The following is a 15767-nucleotide window of genomic DNA, read 5'->3' on the forward strand; positions in this document are numbered from 1 at the left end:
CAATTGTTTCTTTTTAGCTGAGGAAATGCGCTAAGGGCAAACTGACCTTCTGTGATCACGTGAAAATCGACTGGGGACTGAACCAGGCCGAGGACTTCACGGATGACGTCATCGAGCTGACAGACATCAAAACGAGTCTGAGTGATGACGAGGCGCTGAATGATGTCAAACTTTCTTCCAAGGTACACACAACACTATAGCCAATAGGCAACTTGCACTGAGTCACATGACTTCTTAGGTTGAAAACTCGCGCGCTCGTTTAATTCGCTCTTTTAGCGGTATATTAAAAACAAAAAAAACAAAACTTATCCAGCTCTTACGGATCAGTCAGAAAGTTTCTTTGTCAGAAAGAACTTATTTCATTAAAAAAAATATTTTTTTTTCGTCTTTCTCTGGCATGACGACCAGAGAAATCATTTCTAAGTTTTTTTGTAACCCAAACAACACGTTACCAGCAAATAGGCGAATAATACTAGAATCACTCTCCAAGTACCCCTGTAATTCCATCAACCTCATTCTTAATGCCATTCCCTATTCTTCCAACAGGTAAAGTCCGGTCCCCCTTCCCCTCCCCGCCACCGTCGCAATTTGCCTCCTCGCCCCGTAAGCCAGATGATTATGTGTCCGACAAAGTGTTGCGTTACCTTGTTATGCGAATGTCGCTACGGGGAGCACATTCGGGCATGGCGTTAAATCATGGTAAGAAAAATAAATAAATAAATTGGAGTAGCTAATCATTCTCGTCTCAGCTAGATGCTGAAGTACGAGAGTGCAGATTAAGACGTCTGACCACGGATCCAGATAAGATCGAAATTAATTAATCTTGTGGAGAGAGGAAAACCGGAGAACCCGGGGAAAAAACGGAGTAAATGCGGGACCAACTAACTCAACTCACGTCGGAACCATAAGGAATCGAACCTAGAACCCAGAGAGAGGCACAGGTACTAAAGAGTGACGCTCTGCCAACTGCGCCACCTAGACTCCTCAATTGATTATCCCGAGTATGTCCTAGTCCTAACGAGAACTTTCCGAGTGTTTGAGTCGGAATCCAGTTTAACTGTTGGGATTCCTATTCATTTCTTGATTCTACGTTAAGCAGTCTTAAAGTTTGCGTGAAATATTCTTTAGGTGGCGACAAGTTAAATAACATTTTTTTTTCTTCTTAGGCAAGACGAAACAAGCCCATCTGACGTCACCGAATCTCCCCCACCCATCCCCCCAATAAGATGCCCCTCTGTCAGTCGGCCAGTCAGGCCAACAGGCCCGCCTTCACCCCCTAAGCCGCAATTCCACGACACACCCACCCGTGCCTCACCGCCACCGGACATGCGGACTAATCCGGACACGGAGCGTCGACCGCCTCCACTACCACCCGCACCAAAGAGGGCCATAGACCTTAAACCCGATTTCCCGCCTGTACCCACCCATAAAAGGTCCAAATCGGACGGAAAGGTCCCGTTTGGGGAGGACATCGCAGATATGGGGAGACCCGCGTTGGAAAAGAAGTCATCTTTCCCCCTGGGAGAGGGGGAGAAGGACGATTCAAAAGCATCTCGCCCCGAGCTTCCGCCGAGACCCACGGGCTTGGAAAAACCCGCGAACACCGGCCGTGTTAGTAATGACGTCGGCTTGACCAAAAATGCCCCGAACAAACCTAAGTCTACGACGTTACCGAGGTATGATGGTTATTTTAGTCTTTGTAACGCAGTAAACACCTAAACTTTCCCGCCTGATATAGGCGTCTTTCGGATTAACATATTTACCCTGCTAAAGCACTGTTACTCATTTTCTCGTAAATTTAGTAATTCGTTGCAGAGGTATGATAATTTTAGCCTTTGTAACGCAATAAGTGTGAACTTCCTCACCTCATATGGGCGTTTTTCGGATGAAAATGTAATCTATTCAAACCTGCAAATCAATAAAAATCCCTTCCCCGAAAATCAAGTAACTTCTAATTCAATCGTTTCCACGCTTACGGAACAACGTCCATTTATGTCCACACGCACGGAAAAACGTTAAGTGGATAGGTCAATAGTTAAGTAGATAGATAAATAGAATATCATTTTATATATCTTGGTTTCTTATCACAACCATTACAACCTAGCAATGCGTAAATCTCTTTATAATTGATGGTTTTGGCTCGTCTTTTGTATACGTCAAAGGCCGTATGTAATCTGCGTATTATTTTGTCAGGCCTTCCGTGACACCACCCCCTCCCAGGAGACAAGACTCAGACACAACAGTCAAAGGTAAAGCAGACAGTGCTGAATAACATATGCGCATGCGCGTGCTCTGTCGAAAACACAGGGAGCCCAAGCTCACAGTTAGTTGTCTTTTGGGTTTGTGAGAAATTCTTAATAAAAACAGTCGAGTGTGTCGAGTACGTCGAGTGAGGTAGGTGTGACCGAATTTTACGAAACTTCACAGAGGTAATCAAAATTATCACTTCTAACCGCTCGGTGAGTTTCGTGTGTTTTTATAGAGAATTTCTTTAAAAACCCAAAAACCACTAACTGTGAGCTTGGGCTCCCTGTGGCGAAAACAAACAAAATCTCAGTGTTGAATCGTTCGAGTAAAGGGTACGAAATGCTGACTTCAGTCGCTGTTCTGACTACCTGTACAGTATTAAAACCAAAGTATACAAAAGCTGACAGATTTTTTGATAATGAGGGAGTATTGGCCAAAATGTGACAGATCGCCGCCATTTCAAAACAAAAAGGCTGGTTTCACCGCGCGGTACCGGAACTAGTTTTGCACAACTCCTTTCCCTCTTTACTGTGGTTTTCAGTATCCTGCAAACCCTCGCCAACGATTTCCAAGCTAAGTCGCCTTCTGTCATTTAAAATCCTTGGAGCGTTTTCATTTGTCAGCACAAGTATGGTTGCCAATCACGTCACTTCTCCCTGCCAGACGTTGACAAATCAGAAAGCTCCAAATGTAATCCCGTACTAAAGCCCCCAACAAGCCCTTCCACATTTTGCTCACGGCGCCCCGCCAATTTTATGTGAATGTTATTTTGTAATCGCAGTTTACCCACCAAACAAGGACAAGCCCTTACCAAAGGTGCAAGAAAACAGCAAAGTTGGCGACACCCCAGCACCGGAAATACCTTCTCGAAACTACAGCAGCCAGGTACGTGTACAGGGGAGAGGGGGGGGGGAGGGGGGAGGGGTGACCCATAAAAAGAGCCCTGACGCTCAGGAATTCCCAGAGACTCGTTCTATAGTTTGACGACTTCAAAAAAGCTTGGTTCTCGCTTCTTGGGTTTTTTCCGGATTCTTTGCTTCTCGTCCCTCAACAAGAATTAACAATTTTGATCATAAGCCGTTTTCTGTGAGTTATGATTTGTATAACAGCTACCGTCATTTCCAGGTTCCCGTTGGTCTTCGACCAATCAGAACCCATGATAGATAAGAGTTTTTTTGTACCTTCGCCCCCAGGTCCCCGTGAGCCAGTTCCCGCGCAGAGTTCAGGCGCTGAATGATTGCGAGGCTGACAATGATGACAATGATTTATGGAGGGTGACGTCATTCTCGTCAAAGGCGAAGGTGAAGACGCCGAGTGGTGGGTAAGTCTACCTGCGCTTAAGGAGCAACTATTCCACTAGCAAGAGAAGGTAAGGAATGTCGTGAATACAGATGTTCGCTAAGAAGGGAGCCAGAGGAATGTCCAAAAATACAGTGACATAAGCCTCGTTCCCAGGTTGCTCGTACCCAGGCTCCTCGTCCCCGGGGACAGTGCTGAATAACGCATGCGCGTGTTCTGGCGAAAACAAACAAAATCTCAGTGTGAATCTTTCGAGTAAAGGTACGAAAGGCTGACTTCGGTCGCTGTTTTGACTTACTGTACAGCATTAAAACCATACTGTACAAAAGATGAAAGATTTGTTTGATAAAGAGGGAGTCATAAAGAAAATTTTAGCCTTAGATTTGATCTAATTTTCTTAGCATTCGCCAAAATGTGACAGTTCGCCGGTAAAACCCAGCCATTTCAAAACAAAAAGGCTGGTTTAACCGCGCGGTATTGGAACTAGTCTTGCGTTTTTCAGCACTGCCGTCCCCGGGCGCTCCATACAAGCCCATAGACACGTCGATTTGCCGATTTCGAGTGTTTTGTCAGGTTTCAAGGCGAGCAGCAAATCGAAAGTGACGTCATTAACCGACAAGCTGCTCAGCCAATAGAAGGCAGGGAACGAGACTACCGTGACACTTTCCCCATTGTCACGGGACTCCCTTAGGCCGAATTTCCTATGCCTATCTAACAATATTCCGTGAATCCAGAAGAGTTCCATACCCCCTTCCTCCCTTTTTCTTGTGGGGATTTTGTCAAAGGATCCCCAAGCTCCAAATGTTACCCTTTTAATGCGCCAAAATAAAGACTGCGAACGTCTACAATACGTTTTTGTTCTTCAGATGCATTGTCAAATCCAGACTTCAATGTGGGCGATTGGGAGGGGAAAATGATATGTTTTCAACTTAAACTGCTTCTCGTTCTTTTTTAGCTTGGAGAGCTGGAGAGAAAGCCTGGGAATAGCGGCGTTTTCCCGATCAGTTTTGTTCGCGTGCTCTCGGAATAATCCAAGAACCCTCGTCAGTGAACCAATTTCGTCCACGTTTTCTTGGACAATTTACGAGAAATTCGGACAGCTTCCAATGCAGATAACTTCCAGTAACTGTCGCTCGACAAAGCTGTAGTCAAGATAGAGATTATTGCTTCACTAAGTTTGCTGGGATTGTATTGTCGTATGAGATATAACAACAGGGAAAGAAAATCAGAGTGAAATATTTTTAGGTAAGGAATTATAAAGTTTTTTATTGTAGGTTGTATTTGCTTGACAACCAATTATTTGCTTTAATGTCGATAGAGCCTTATTTATTGATGGGGACTAGATGCAATTTAATCAAATGAATACTTTTTATCAATGTTCATTTTTGGGGAGCTTCCATGGCAATTTTAGGAAAATGTTTTTCTAATTTGAGGTTTGTTATTGTGTTAAACACAACAAATTTTTAATTTCGTCACACCTAGTATTTAGTCAATATTTTTCTTTTTACACTTAGAAAGGATGGCAGCCAAATCCAGTGACGTGTTTATCGATTCAAAATCTATTTTTTTCGGATTATTAAATGTTTTTTTTTTTCATTTGAAAATGTTGAAGGTCGGCAACTTGGTAAACATTTTGTGAGAATGTCATTTTTAGGTCTAAAGCCCAACACTTGGCACCGAATCAGAAGTTTGTTTGGACAGACAGAGCAAAAAAATGGCATGAAATTTTCGAATTTTCAATATATAAGCTTAAGATTCCGCATACAAGGAGCTTAATTCCATATTTTAAAGAAATTTAGAAGATATGAAATTTAGATATTAGCGAGCAAAAGGTGGCTTAATTTCTGATCAGAGCCCGACTTTTCCCTAAAAACGAGGAGAATTCATAATTTTAACATTTGAAAATTGCACTTCAAGCCTCTTATCTCGAAGACAAATCCATTTAAAAAAAAACACTTTTTGATATGTTGGTTAACATAACATAAGGAACCTCTATGAAAAAAATCAAGCTTACCGAAGTTAACCAGACCTTATTTTGGGAAAACTTGCCATTTTTTGCTCTGTCGTTTGGACAGAAACTGCATTATGGCATCCACTAATTAACAGCCTTGAAGTTTTTTATTGGTCCATTCTTTATCACGTTGCCAATTAAAGAACTACAAATGTAATTTCTTTTCTTTTCCCGATGATAAATGACGGATGCCAAAATGATGGTATATATCAGTTTTTAAAAACATTTGCGTGGTTCGCATAATCTTTAAAAATCGCTGTAATGTAATTAAGAATGCAATACCAACAGACTTACTATAATTTGAAATATCAATTTTGTTGAAATTTATGTAATTTTGCCCTTTTGAGCAGAGGCTTTTCTTACATCGATTTTTTTTAAAATTGCACCAGGCTAGAACACAGAAGCGCTTGATACAGCGATTTTATAATAAAAATTTGACGCTTCCCATCCAGATAATGGAATTTCTGTGGTATTTGACCGCCAAAGCGAAGTTTACGCCTCAATTATCAATAGCTCACAGCCGAGAAAGAATAAATGTAAAATGTTATTTTTTTGGTTAACTTCTGCGCCTTTTATCCAGCATTTGTAGGCCTCCTGTATTTAACATCCCCGTAGTTTTAGTACTAGATATATATCATCAAATTCCAGTGGCCTCTTTTTGATTCGCTGTGCCGGTGTTCGCAAGGAAAATAGAATCTTGTCTTTTGGAGCGCGAAAAGAGAGACTAGTATCTCAGCTCAGCGAAATATAAAAAGAGGCCTCTAATATCAAGGAAATAATCAAACTGACCAAGTACAATTGCAAACCCTTTGTATAGTAATGATCATATTTTAGATCTTTGTACATTTATATTTTATATATGAAAAAGTAATGTTTAGAATATAGTTATTGCCTTGACATTTGTGCATTGCATATGCGCTTGAACATTTGTATGGTTCTTAAAACTCTCCTTCAAATCACCCTGTGTTGTTTGATTGTTTTGCCTTTTCGGGTTTCCTGTGGTTGCGTGTAACTGCTGCAGAGACTGCGTGATGGCCTCCTACACCCGTCCGTTTTCAGACCCAACATCTGTTGATCAGTTTTATTTTTTTTCGTTTGTGACAATTTTTTGGGGGGTTTTTGTTTATCTTTAAAACTATGTTAAAACCCTAAGCGGTTTAGAGTTTCTCTAGAGGGACTAAACCCCTTTCTGGGCCACAATTCACCTAACAAACACCACACACAAGGCTAATAAAGCAATGTTAATAGCTTTATTGAGAAAACATTCTATATTTCATTTTCCCGAAGGATCAAGAGAGAATGACCCATATCCCGGTTCACCTGTGGTGAACGTTCTAAAATGCAGAATGAAATTGCGCTCATAGCAACAACCTTATTATTGCTATTGATCATTAGCGTAATTCTCTTCCTAATAATTCATTAATTCTTATATACACTAAAATTTAAGAATTTCGTTAAGAACATATTTAGCCTATATTCAGCATATGTAATATAGCCACCGGGATTTTACCTACCGGGACCGGAATTTTGCGAAAACGAGAATCGGGCCTCCCTTCATGACCCTCGTAGAAAGGAAGTCGAGAATAAATGCTTTCCAACGTAACAACGTGCAGTTGGAAAGCGTTTTCGTTACGGTTCTGAGTATGTGTTATCACATTACGTGATCTTTTGTTTAAATATAACAACAATTTTTTATTTTGTAAGATTACGTAACTACTTTAGCCCTACATATCGTATATTTGCGATAGAGATATGATAATTATTTCATCTCGCATGTTGGACGCTAGTACCACTGTGTAACCAAACTTCATGGTATATTATATTAATGACTTAATTATCGAGGCTATATAATCAACACATGCGATCGAGGAATACGTTCCCGGTTTTTTGCCTATAGAGTTTTATCCGGGTTTTCGTATCGGGCGTGTGATTTTGAAGTTGTATTTTCATAAGATTATTGATATTTTTGAATTGTTTAATTGCACTTGCAGTAATATGTTAGGTATTATAATTTTTAAGTTAAGAATATTATCTGCATTGTATTTATATACCACGTTTGATTTCTAATAAAATGTGAAGTGGTACCAGTTCGTAGCAAGGAAGTCGTGAATAGCGCTTTACAGCAAGACTCACCTCTTACCTGTCAGCAAGTGTTAGTAAGACGTCACGATTTGCGCATACGTGCTTTTCGTCCTTTGTATAAACTTGACATTTCGAGATAAACATAAATACCACACTCGAATAAATGGGCGGGCCTTTTTAAGTGAGTAATCACAGGCGGTTTGTCCGTCTCTGATGCTTCTATTTGATTTGATTCAAGAATGAATGTTTTTAGATAATGAATTTTTTAACACATTCGTCTTGGGGAGGGAGAGCTGGCTTTGCTGAGTAAAAGAAATGTTCATATACGACAAGCTGCAATTTGATTGGCAAATGAACAATATTCACACCTCGACACAAAGAACGAGAAGAATGGAGACAAAAGAACTCCTTTGTAGAACAAAGATAATAGGAGAACAGGAGAACATCGATTAATCATACATTAATCAATTAAAGGCAATGGACTTATAGCTCTTGCATAGCTAGAGTTTTTTCAGTCGTGGAACTACCATTTGCCATTCGCCGGTTGCACTGACAACGTTTTTCTAATAAGATTCATGTGCAGATTATTGATATTGCAAACTGTTTACTTGATTGTATTTTTAAATATGATTGCATGTTTCGTTATTATAATATCTTTGATAATTATTGTGCTGGTGATAAAGGAAAATTATTTTGTTAAAAGAGCAACAAAATATTAAAGAATGATAGCTCAGTGCCAGCTTAAATAATCGATACTTTTCGATTTTTTAATCGTTCCAGTCCTCACTCCTCTGGGGGCTGCTTCCAAACTGGTTACGTCATCAACGGAATCCCAACATTCCCCGCGGACTCAGTATCCAGTGCTTGCCCAAGCGGACCTCCGAGGGGTGGAGCATGGTTCCAGGCAAAGGTTCTCGTCCAGGGTGCCAAAGCTCGCATATTCCTGGACAACAAACTAATCCGAGAAGTTTCTACCCATTACCGACCATATGGACGCGCAGGAGTCATCGTCGCGAACGGTTATAAAAATGTTATCTACTTTAAAAACTTCGAGATAAAAGGGATCTCGAAATTCTACCCCTTCCCGGCGAGGTCTTGTATGGCGACACACACTCTTCCTGGATATTACTTGCTGGACGCGGACCATGGCTCCTGGCCGCGAAGCGGGTTTTGCAGAACATTACTTAAACCTGCTTTACGCGGTTCCTCTTATCGGGTGTCGGCGAAGTTCTTGAATCTGATCGGGCGTGACGGTGTTAATTTTGGTCATCTTGGACTGATGTTCAATGCAAAGGACATTAACAATTTCGATTTCGTCTATTTTAGGTAAGTCGAGACGGCGATGCGCTTTTATTGATAAAGATATTTAAAATAACTCGCATGATAGCAGCATTTCAACAAAACATTTTAAAAATTATTGGACATTTCATGTGCATAATTTTTACTTTCAGTTTGCACTCAAAGACTTGATTGAGTTAAATTTATTTCAAAATGGTCGCCTGCAAGGTTACGTGGGAATTCTCGACGTGCACAGTTTTTGGTAAAAAAAGGAAACAATGATTTCGGCAAACTCCAAAAAATATTATCTTATGTCAACACTTGTCTCCTTTTAAAATTCTGACTATAATAATCATCTACTCATCTTTAGGCCACACTCTGCTGGGGGCTGCTATCAAACAATATATGTCGTCAACGGGGTCCCTAATTTTAGTGGTGCTTCCTCAGGGCCTTGCTCTGGTGGCCCCCCATTAGGCGGAAAATGGTTCAGCGCGCATGTTGACGTCATCGGAACACGCGGCAAAATCTTCCTCGGAGAGATCCTGGTAGCGACTATCACAACCCATTTTCCCGCCAAAGTACAAGGCGGTGTCATCGTTGCCAATGGTTACAAGAATGTCATATACTTCAAAGAGTATAAAATGAAGAAGCTATCGGATGGGCTCCCATTCCCTTCACGGTCGTGTCGAGCCACGTGACGAGGGCCTGAGTACTATGAGCTGGATGCTGCGCATGGCACGTGGCCTGCTAGCGGGTTCTGCAGAGTGCTCATGCCAAAAAGTCTTCATACTAAAGAGTACAGTGTGTCTGTTGACTTGTATAACGTGATTGGCTGGAAAGGCGTTAACTCTGGGCACTTGGGTCTCATGTATAACGCCAAAGACATTGACAACTTTGAATTCGTGTATTTCAGGTGAGTGCAACAAATTTGTTTTACTCCATTTTCACGTGCGCATCACATGCCCAATACAAAACAATTACGTGATTATCACATGATAGAATAACCATAGCCAGTATGAAGCGGGCTGGCAGTTGCCTCGTTCGATAGCAAGATCGTGAATAAAAAACTGTCTCACTTCGCACTCGGGCTTTTACACCTACAATGCCTTTGCCTTGCTACACCTTTTGATTAGAGCTCACAAAATGGGTTATGGATGCATCACATCGTTGATATAGCCGAATAAGCCCCTCTGACAACACTTATGTCAAACGCAATAACCTCTTTCTTCCCCACGTGCTTGTTACCCTTTTACACGTGATGATCACGTGTACTCTCTTATCTCAGACCCCATTGGGTGGCCGGTTGCTACCAGACCGGATATGTGAAGAATGGGGTTCCTGTGTTTGACAATCTCGCAGTTAACCGCCCGTGTGTTAATGGACCACCAAAAGGACAGACTTGGTTCACTGCAAAGGTAAATACACTTGTGTGTCATGCAACTATGCCATTGTGATATTTAGGAAATATGTGGTCGGATCCCCTAATACTTTCCTTAAAAACCGCTGCTGATAAGGGTAGGATAACATTCTTGAAAGTCATTTGGGGCCCAAATCAGGGGCGTAGGCAGGGCCAAGGGGGCCCGGGCCCCCCTTCTTAGGATAGAACCCAGGGGGGGTGCAAGCGGTGCGAACGCACCCTATCCCCTCCCCTTCCCACACAACAGCCGAAGGTCCACTTTGGGTTATCAATAGACGTGCTATCTGAAGACAACACTTAAAGCATAAGCTTGATCACTCTCGTAGCCATATCCGACAATAAACTTTCTGTGGATATACTGCAAAGGTATATAAAATAGCTTTTTGTGTCCTCCCCCCCATCCCCCCGGAGGGAAAAACTAGGTCCATTTTTTTCGGATTTCGCACCCCCCAAAGAAAAATCCTGGGTACGGGCCTGCTTCTAGCAGCCAAAAATACAGTTAATGTTTGAAACATTATCTAAAACACAAGAGACAATGCCTTGAAAAGGCCTTTTGGGCCCACTCCTGTTAAAAACTCCTGGCTACGCCGCTGGAAATGCTTTCACACTAAGCGCAAAATTCATCAGGCGTGTAGCCTTTAAATGTGAAATGGAATTGCTTTCACGTATCGCTAAAGCCTTGATATAATTCGTTTCAGGTCAGTGTTAAAGGAGCATCGGTAAAAATCTACAGAGATAATGTATATCTCAGCTCAGTCCCTACGCGCTTCACTCCCACACCAAAAGGTGGTGTCATTGTCGCCAATGGTTACCAGAACGTCATCCACTACAGAGACTTCAGACTCCGCCCACTCAACAAGCCAATACCGTTCCTTACCACTTAGTGTATTAGTGCAGCTTAGAAGGGCAGCAGTTATTCACTTCATGGTACAAACGGCGCATGGCCTGGGAGCGGGTTCTGCCGTGCGCTGTACGAAGAGGTAATTGCAGGCTCAAGTTATACAATCTCTGCTGATTTCTTCAACGTTCGCGGAAGGTCTAGTAGCCAGTCTTCTGGAGTTGGACATCTTGGAATAATGTTCAACGCAAAGGACCTGAACAATTTCGACTTCATTTACTTCAGGTAAGGCCTATTTACCGTTCCAAAAAGTGGTTGCCTTATTTCAACTCCTGTCACTGAAATTTTTATGGCTAATGTTATAACAAAACACACTCCTTCGTTATTGTTTATCATTGAAAATACAGTGATTTATTCGCATGGAAACTTCAAAATAACAATCTAGGAATAAAGTATGATATGCTTTAGATATTTGATTTAAAATTTCTTGATTACTTGCTTGAATTAGCCGATGGAAATGGATGCTTTGTGTGAATAGACATTGAGCGGGATCCTAAAATAGCGGCGTGGAACCATTTAAGCCCGCCAGTAACTTTTGCGGTAGATCTTTGTATCCCTTGGTTCAAGAAAGAGGTCATCCTACATAGTCGCAGTCTTGAATCATACTAACTTGTGTGTCTTCCGTGTGTGTTCCAGGCCCCACTGGGTCAACGGCTGCGTACAACCCGGATATGTCCAGACCAATGTCGTCCACACTACGTCCACGTTCCCATGCTCTAACGGCCCTCCCGCCACAGGAACCTGGTTCAACATCAAAGTTGTCGTGACCGGAAGTCAGGCTTGTGTCTATAGAGACGGAGTTCTCGTGCGCACCATTTCCGGTCACTTTTCCGCTCTCGCAAGTGGTGGCGTGGTCGTTGCCAATGGTTATGACAACGTTATTGAATTCAAGAATTTTAATGTCGTGAAAAACTAGGCATGCAGTTGTAATGGTACTTGGCCCTAGCCTTTAGTACAAATATTAAACAAAGAGAAACCAATCCCAACGCAGTTTTTTATCCATGCACACCCCCTTCACCCCCCTTCACCCCCTTCACCCCCTTCACCCCCTTCCCCCCCTCCCACCTCCCACTCCAAATATGTTGGAGTGGGAGGTGGGAGGTGGGAGGTTTTTATCCATGCACACCCCCTTGACCCCCCTTGACCCCCTTCCCCCCCCTTCCCCCCCTTACCCCCCTTACCCCTTCCCCCCCTCCCCCCTCCCACTCCAAATATGTTGGAGTGCTTTTAATCCACCCTTAGCAAAGTTACATTCTAAAGCACAAGAGAGAAGGTTACTAAAGATATTTTCCAATATTTGAATTGCTTACTTTAAAACTTACACAAGAGAAAGAAAATGATAAAGCCCTACCTTTGCAAGTTAAGTAAAGTAATTTAAAGAAGTAAAAGGAATTTGGACAGTACAGGCAGTGAATGAGTACTTTTACCTCAAATTCATTATGATAGTGTGATTTGCTGATATACTTATTAATGTATAGGAATTTGATATGTATTTGTTTATTGTTTTTAATTTTGAAGAGAATAAAATAGCACCCAGTTTTTTGTGAGGAACTTTAATTGATCCTCATTTTAAAATAAATATGACCTCCCTTCACACCTGAAAGCCTTTCCTGTTATTCAAAGCATAAATTCATTTTGCTAATATTGTTGTATCAGTTGTCTATCAAGTATAGTTTAGTTAATTATATCCTTAGTAATGTCAATAAATACTTTTTTTTACCTAGAACAAAAAAACATATTTGTTCTAGGTATTCCCAAGGAGGATTGGGAGGACACCTTTTAATGATAATTGCAGTATTTATGGAACATGCAATCTTTATATGTTTTACATATGGTGCCGTTTTTGTGGGTGGTGGAACATGATGCATAATGAAAGTGCAAGGAAGGGGGTTTCTACACAAGTTCATACTGGCTCCGCTTTTAGGCAGTGCCTAAATCTATATATTACGTCTTTCTCCACTCGAATTGATCGCAGAAATGTCTTCTTTCGCTAATCCTCCACAGACAGACGATAAGATATATTCACTAAAGAACTTCTCTTGAATGTGAATAAGTTAAGCCGGTTTTGCAGGTAAATGCTTATCATTTTTCTTCGTATGAAGAGAAGATTTGATGATTTTTCAATCCCAAATAAAAGGTTCCTATCCCAAATAAAATTTTGATAGCAAACTCGAAATTGTCTCGAGCGTGGCAAAATCATTATGGCGGGAAATTGTCAAAACACAGGAAATTTGAAACCGATTTTCCGTAAAGTCAATGATTCTTAGATAAAATGGCAAATAAAATGCCGTTTTAGTGTGAAGATCTATAACCTCGGGAATAAAATAACAGTTTTCGATGGTCATTTTACAAATCAACTCATTATTTAGAGCTTTGAAGGTGAGCGGTCCGGTATCGCGGGGTTCCGGATCGTAGGATACCGGACCTCAAGAGAGCCAATCAGAGCGCGCGATTTGATGGACACCGGACCCCGAAAAAAACAAAAGGGGCATCTAGCACGCATGACACAACGAACGCTCAAAGGTTAAAACTAGTTTTATTGTTATAAAAAATACTACCATAGCATTATCATAGATGCAGATACAATTATTAAAAATACTAAAAATTGTATTATCTGGTGCAAGCTCTTTACATTCGATCAGATAAATTCTCAAAATGAAAAGGAAAAACGGCTTAGTAAGGGTAAATAGCTTTTAAACCTTCTTGAATTATAAACATATATATATAAATATATAGAGATGTTACCTAGGTAACTAATATGACTTTATGATGACGTCATACATGTTTACCAAATGCATACCGCTGACAATGCTGTTTTTCTTGTCAAAAAGGTGTTTTTGCGGTGAAGGGTTGAATTCAAAAGTAAAAAAAATCGAAATCACGTCAAAACACACGACTCTATAATTAATTGATTCTGATTAACTAAAATCTGTGGTATCTTATGTAGTAAATACTTTAAAGTATAATCATAAGAAATCATAAGAAAAAGAGAGACAAATTAAAATGCATGTGCAAAAAAGGAAACCCCACTACATCAGATATACTACTTGTCTGGCCTGGGAGCTGGTAAAAAGCTAGACGCCGCAACGAGGCTTAGAACATGGCGGAAAAGTACATATATATATATATATATATATATATATATATATATATATATATATATATATATATATATATATATATATATATATATATATATATATATATACATATATCCCCAGAGTATATATATATATATATATATATATATATATATATATATATAAAATCCCCTGATGAGTGGGCAACCACGAAACAGGCCTGTAGGGAAACCTATGTAGTTTGTATTTTTCCCAAACCAACACTATATATATATATATATATATATATATAGAATCAAAAAGCCCAAACTGTCGCGATCTCGTACCAGAACAATGAATACAATACACCAAAAACTGGAAATCGACTCTGCCAAATTTTCGTCTTTAATAAGACTTCTTCAGGGCAGACTGAAGAAGGTGAATCGTAACAAGCTTATTTACATCAGAATAGTGGCACGAGACGCAAAAGCATTATAACTGACAAAAACGCGCATTTTCTAGAATACACCCTACACCTTTTACCGCCACACTTACCACAACCTCTAACCTGAGTACTATCCTCTTTAAGGGAGGAGTGCACCAACATATCTTTAAACTCCTAGGTTTCCTATAAGCCACCATAGGTACCCTACCAATATCATCCCTACATCTACTAGAAGATTCTAGAACTGGCTGTAAATTACGAAGAATCCCAGGTGAATTAGTTAAAGCTGGATGAAAAATGACTACAAAAGGTATACGATCATTCTTACCTTTACGCCTGTCTTTCAATGCGTCGTCCCTAGGAATACGTCTAACCCGGTCAACTTCCCTCCCCACAAACCTGCTTTCATAACCCCTATCAACTAAATAACCTTGTAACTCTAATACCCTCTTTTCGAAAGAAGAGTCTTCCAAACATATCCTACGAATACGTAGTGCCTGCCCAAAAGGAATGCCTTTCTTACAAGCAGACGGATGACAGGGCGTATGAAAAAGATATTGTTGCTTATCAGTAGGCTTACTATACAGATCTGTAGAGATAAACCCATCCCTAAGAGTAAGTGAAACATCCAAAAAAATTACCAATGGTAAGCCTAGGGCAGGTCGATTATATATTTATATATATTTATATTTATTTATTATATATAATATATATATATTAAAAGTCTATAAGCGGTTTCTCCTTTCTATAAGAGACTTTAGGTTCATTAAAGATTTTAGCCGTATGAGGCTGAGATCCGTGATAAGGTGCCAGTTTTTTTATAAGAATCTTTAGAAGATTCTGTTTAGCCGGGTGGAACCTCATGACAAAACGTTTAGATTCGTTTATTAGATGCCATGTTTGCCTTTTAAACGCATTTTGCCTGTCCGTGAATTCAACACTCGCCGTTATGTATGTTGTGAAATCGCGTAACCGTATCTAGAATGAGTTGCGGATCTCGGCTTAGAACGTGGCAAGTGAGGGATTTGTCC

The 15767-nt window shown here is 40.5% G+C and overlaps 4 protein-coding genes across 4 annotated transcripts in view; all 4 read left to right on the plus strand.

The window, feature by feature from the left end:
* Positions 1-4694, plus strand: part of LOC125573774 (vegetative cell wall protein gp1-like) — a 33036-nt gene extending 28342 nt beyond the window's left edge. The window contains exons 5-9 of the mRNA XM_048734541.1: positions 1167-1676; positions 2194-2249; positions 3029-3132; positions 3441-3568; positions 4502-4694. Coding sequence (XP_048590498.1) covers positions 1167-1676; positions 2194-2249; positions 3029-3132; positions 3441-3568; positions 4502-4694 — 991 coding nt within the window. The remainder of the gene's footprint in view (positions 1-1166; positions 1677-2193; positions 2250-3028; positions 3133-3440; positions 3569-4501) is intronic.
* Positions 4695-5149: 455 nt separating this feature from the next.
* LOC125573775 (uncharacterized skeletal organic matrix protein 7-like) lies at positions 5150-9615 on the plus strand. The gene is made up of 3 exons (XM_048734542.1): positions 5150-5181; positions 8420-8965; positions 9288-9615. The coding sequence occupies exons 1-3, from the start codon at positions 5150-5152 to the stop codon at positions 9613-9615; spliced, it is 906 nt and encodes a 301-aa protein (XP_048590499.1).
* A 6-nt stretch (positions 9616-9621) lies between these two features.
* LOC125573776 (uncharacterized skeletal organic matrix protein 7-like) lies at positions 9622-11218 on the plus strand. Its single transcript, XM_048734543.1, has 3 exons — positions 9622-9830; positions 10203-10332; positions 11033-11218. The coding sequence occupies exons 1-3, from the start codon at positions 9688-9690 to the stop codon at positions 11216-11218; spliced, it is 459 nt and encodes a 152-aa protein (XP_048590500.1). The 5' UTR covers positions 9622-9687.
* A 33-nt stretch (positions 11219-11251) lies between these two features.
* LOC125573857 (uncharacterized skeletal organic matrix protein 7-like) lies at positions 11252-12198 on the plus strand. Its single transcript, XM_048734674.1, has 2 exons — positions 11252-11457; positions 11869-12198. Exons 1-2 carry the CDS (start codon positions 11411-11413, stop codon positions 12146-12148), a joined length of 327 nt encoding a protein of 108 aa, XP_048590631.1. The 5' UTR covers positions 11252-11410; the 3' UTR covers positions 12149-12198.
* The last annotated feature ends 3569 nt before the right edge of the window (positions 12199-15767 follow it).

The sequence above is a fragment of the Nematostella vectensis genome, chromosome 11 (genome assembly GCF_932526225.1).
Source record: "Nematostella vectensis chromosome 11, jaNemVect1.1, whole genome shotgun sequence".
Taxonomy (NCBI): Eukaryota; Metazoa; Cnidaria; class Anthozoa; order Actiniaria; family Edwardsiidae; genus Nematostella; species Nematostella vectensis.

Excerpts from the sequence above, each read along its gene's own strand:
- LOC125573775 (XM_048734542.1), top strand. The coding sequence starts at position 5,150 with ATGTTGAAGGTCGGCAACTTGGTAAACATTTT. Across the intron at positions 5,182-8,419 it reads GGCAACTTGGTAAACATTTT|TCCTCACTCCTCTGGGGGCT; the intron begins GTGAGAATGTCA and ends TAATCGTTCCAG. Across the intron at positions 8,966-9,287 it reads TTCGATTTCGTCTATTTTAG|GCCACACTCTGCTGGGGGCT; the intron begins GTAAGTCGAGAC and ends ACTCATCTTTAG.
- LOC125573776 (XM_048734543.1), top strand. The coding sequence starts at position 9,688 with ATGCCAAAAAGTCTTCATACTAAAGAGTACAGTGTGTCTGTTGACTTG. Across the intron at positions 9,831-10,202 it reads TTTGAATTCGTGTATTTCAG|ACCCCATTGGGTGGCCGGTT; the intron begins GTGAGTGCAACA and ends CTCTTATCTCAG. Across the intron at positions 10,333-11,032 it reads AGACTTGGTTCACTGCAAAG|GTCAGTGTTAAAGGAGCATC; the intron begins GTAAATACACTT and ends AATTCGTTTCAG.
- LOC125573857 (XM_048734674.1), top strand. The coding sequence starts at position 11,411 with ATGTTCAACGCAAAGGACCTGAACAATTTCGACTTCATTTACTTCAG. Across the intron at positions 11,458-11,868 it reads TTCGACTTCATTTACTTCAG|GCCCCACTGGGTCAACGGCT; the intron begins GTAAGGCCTATT and ends TGTGTGTTCCAG.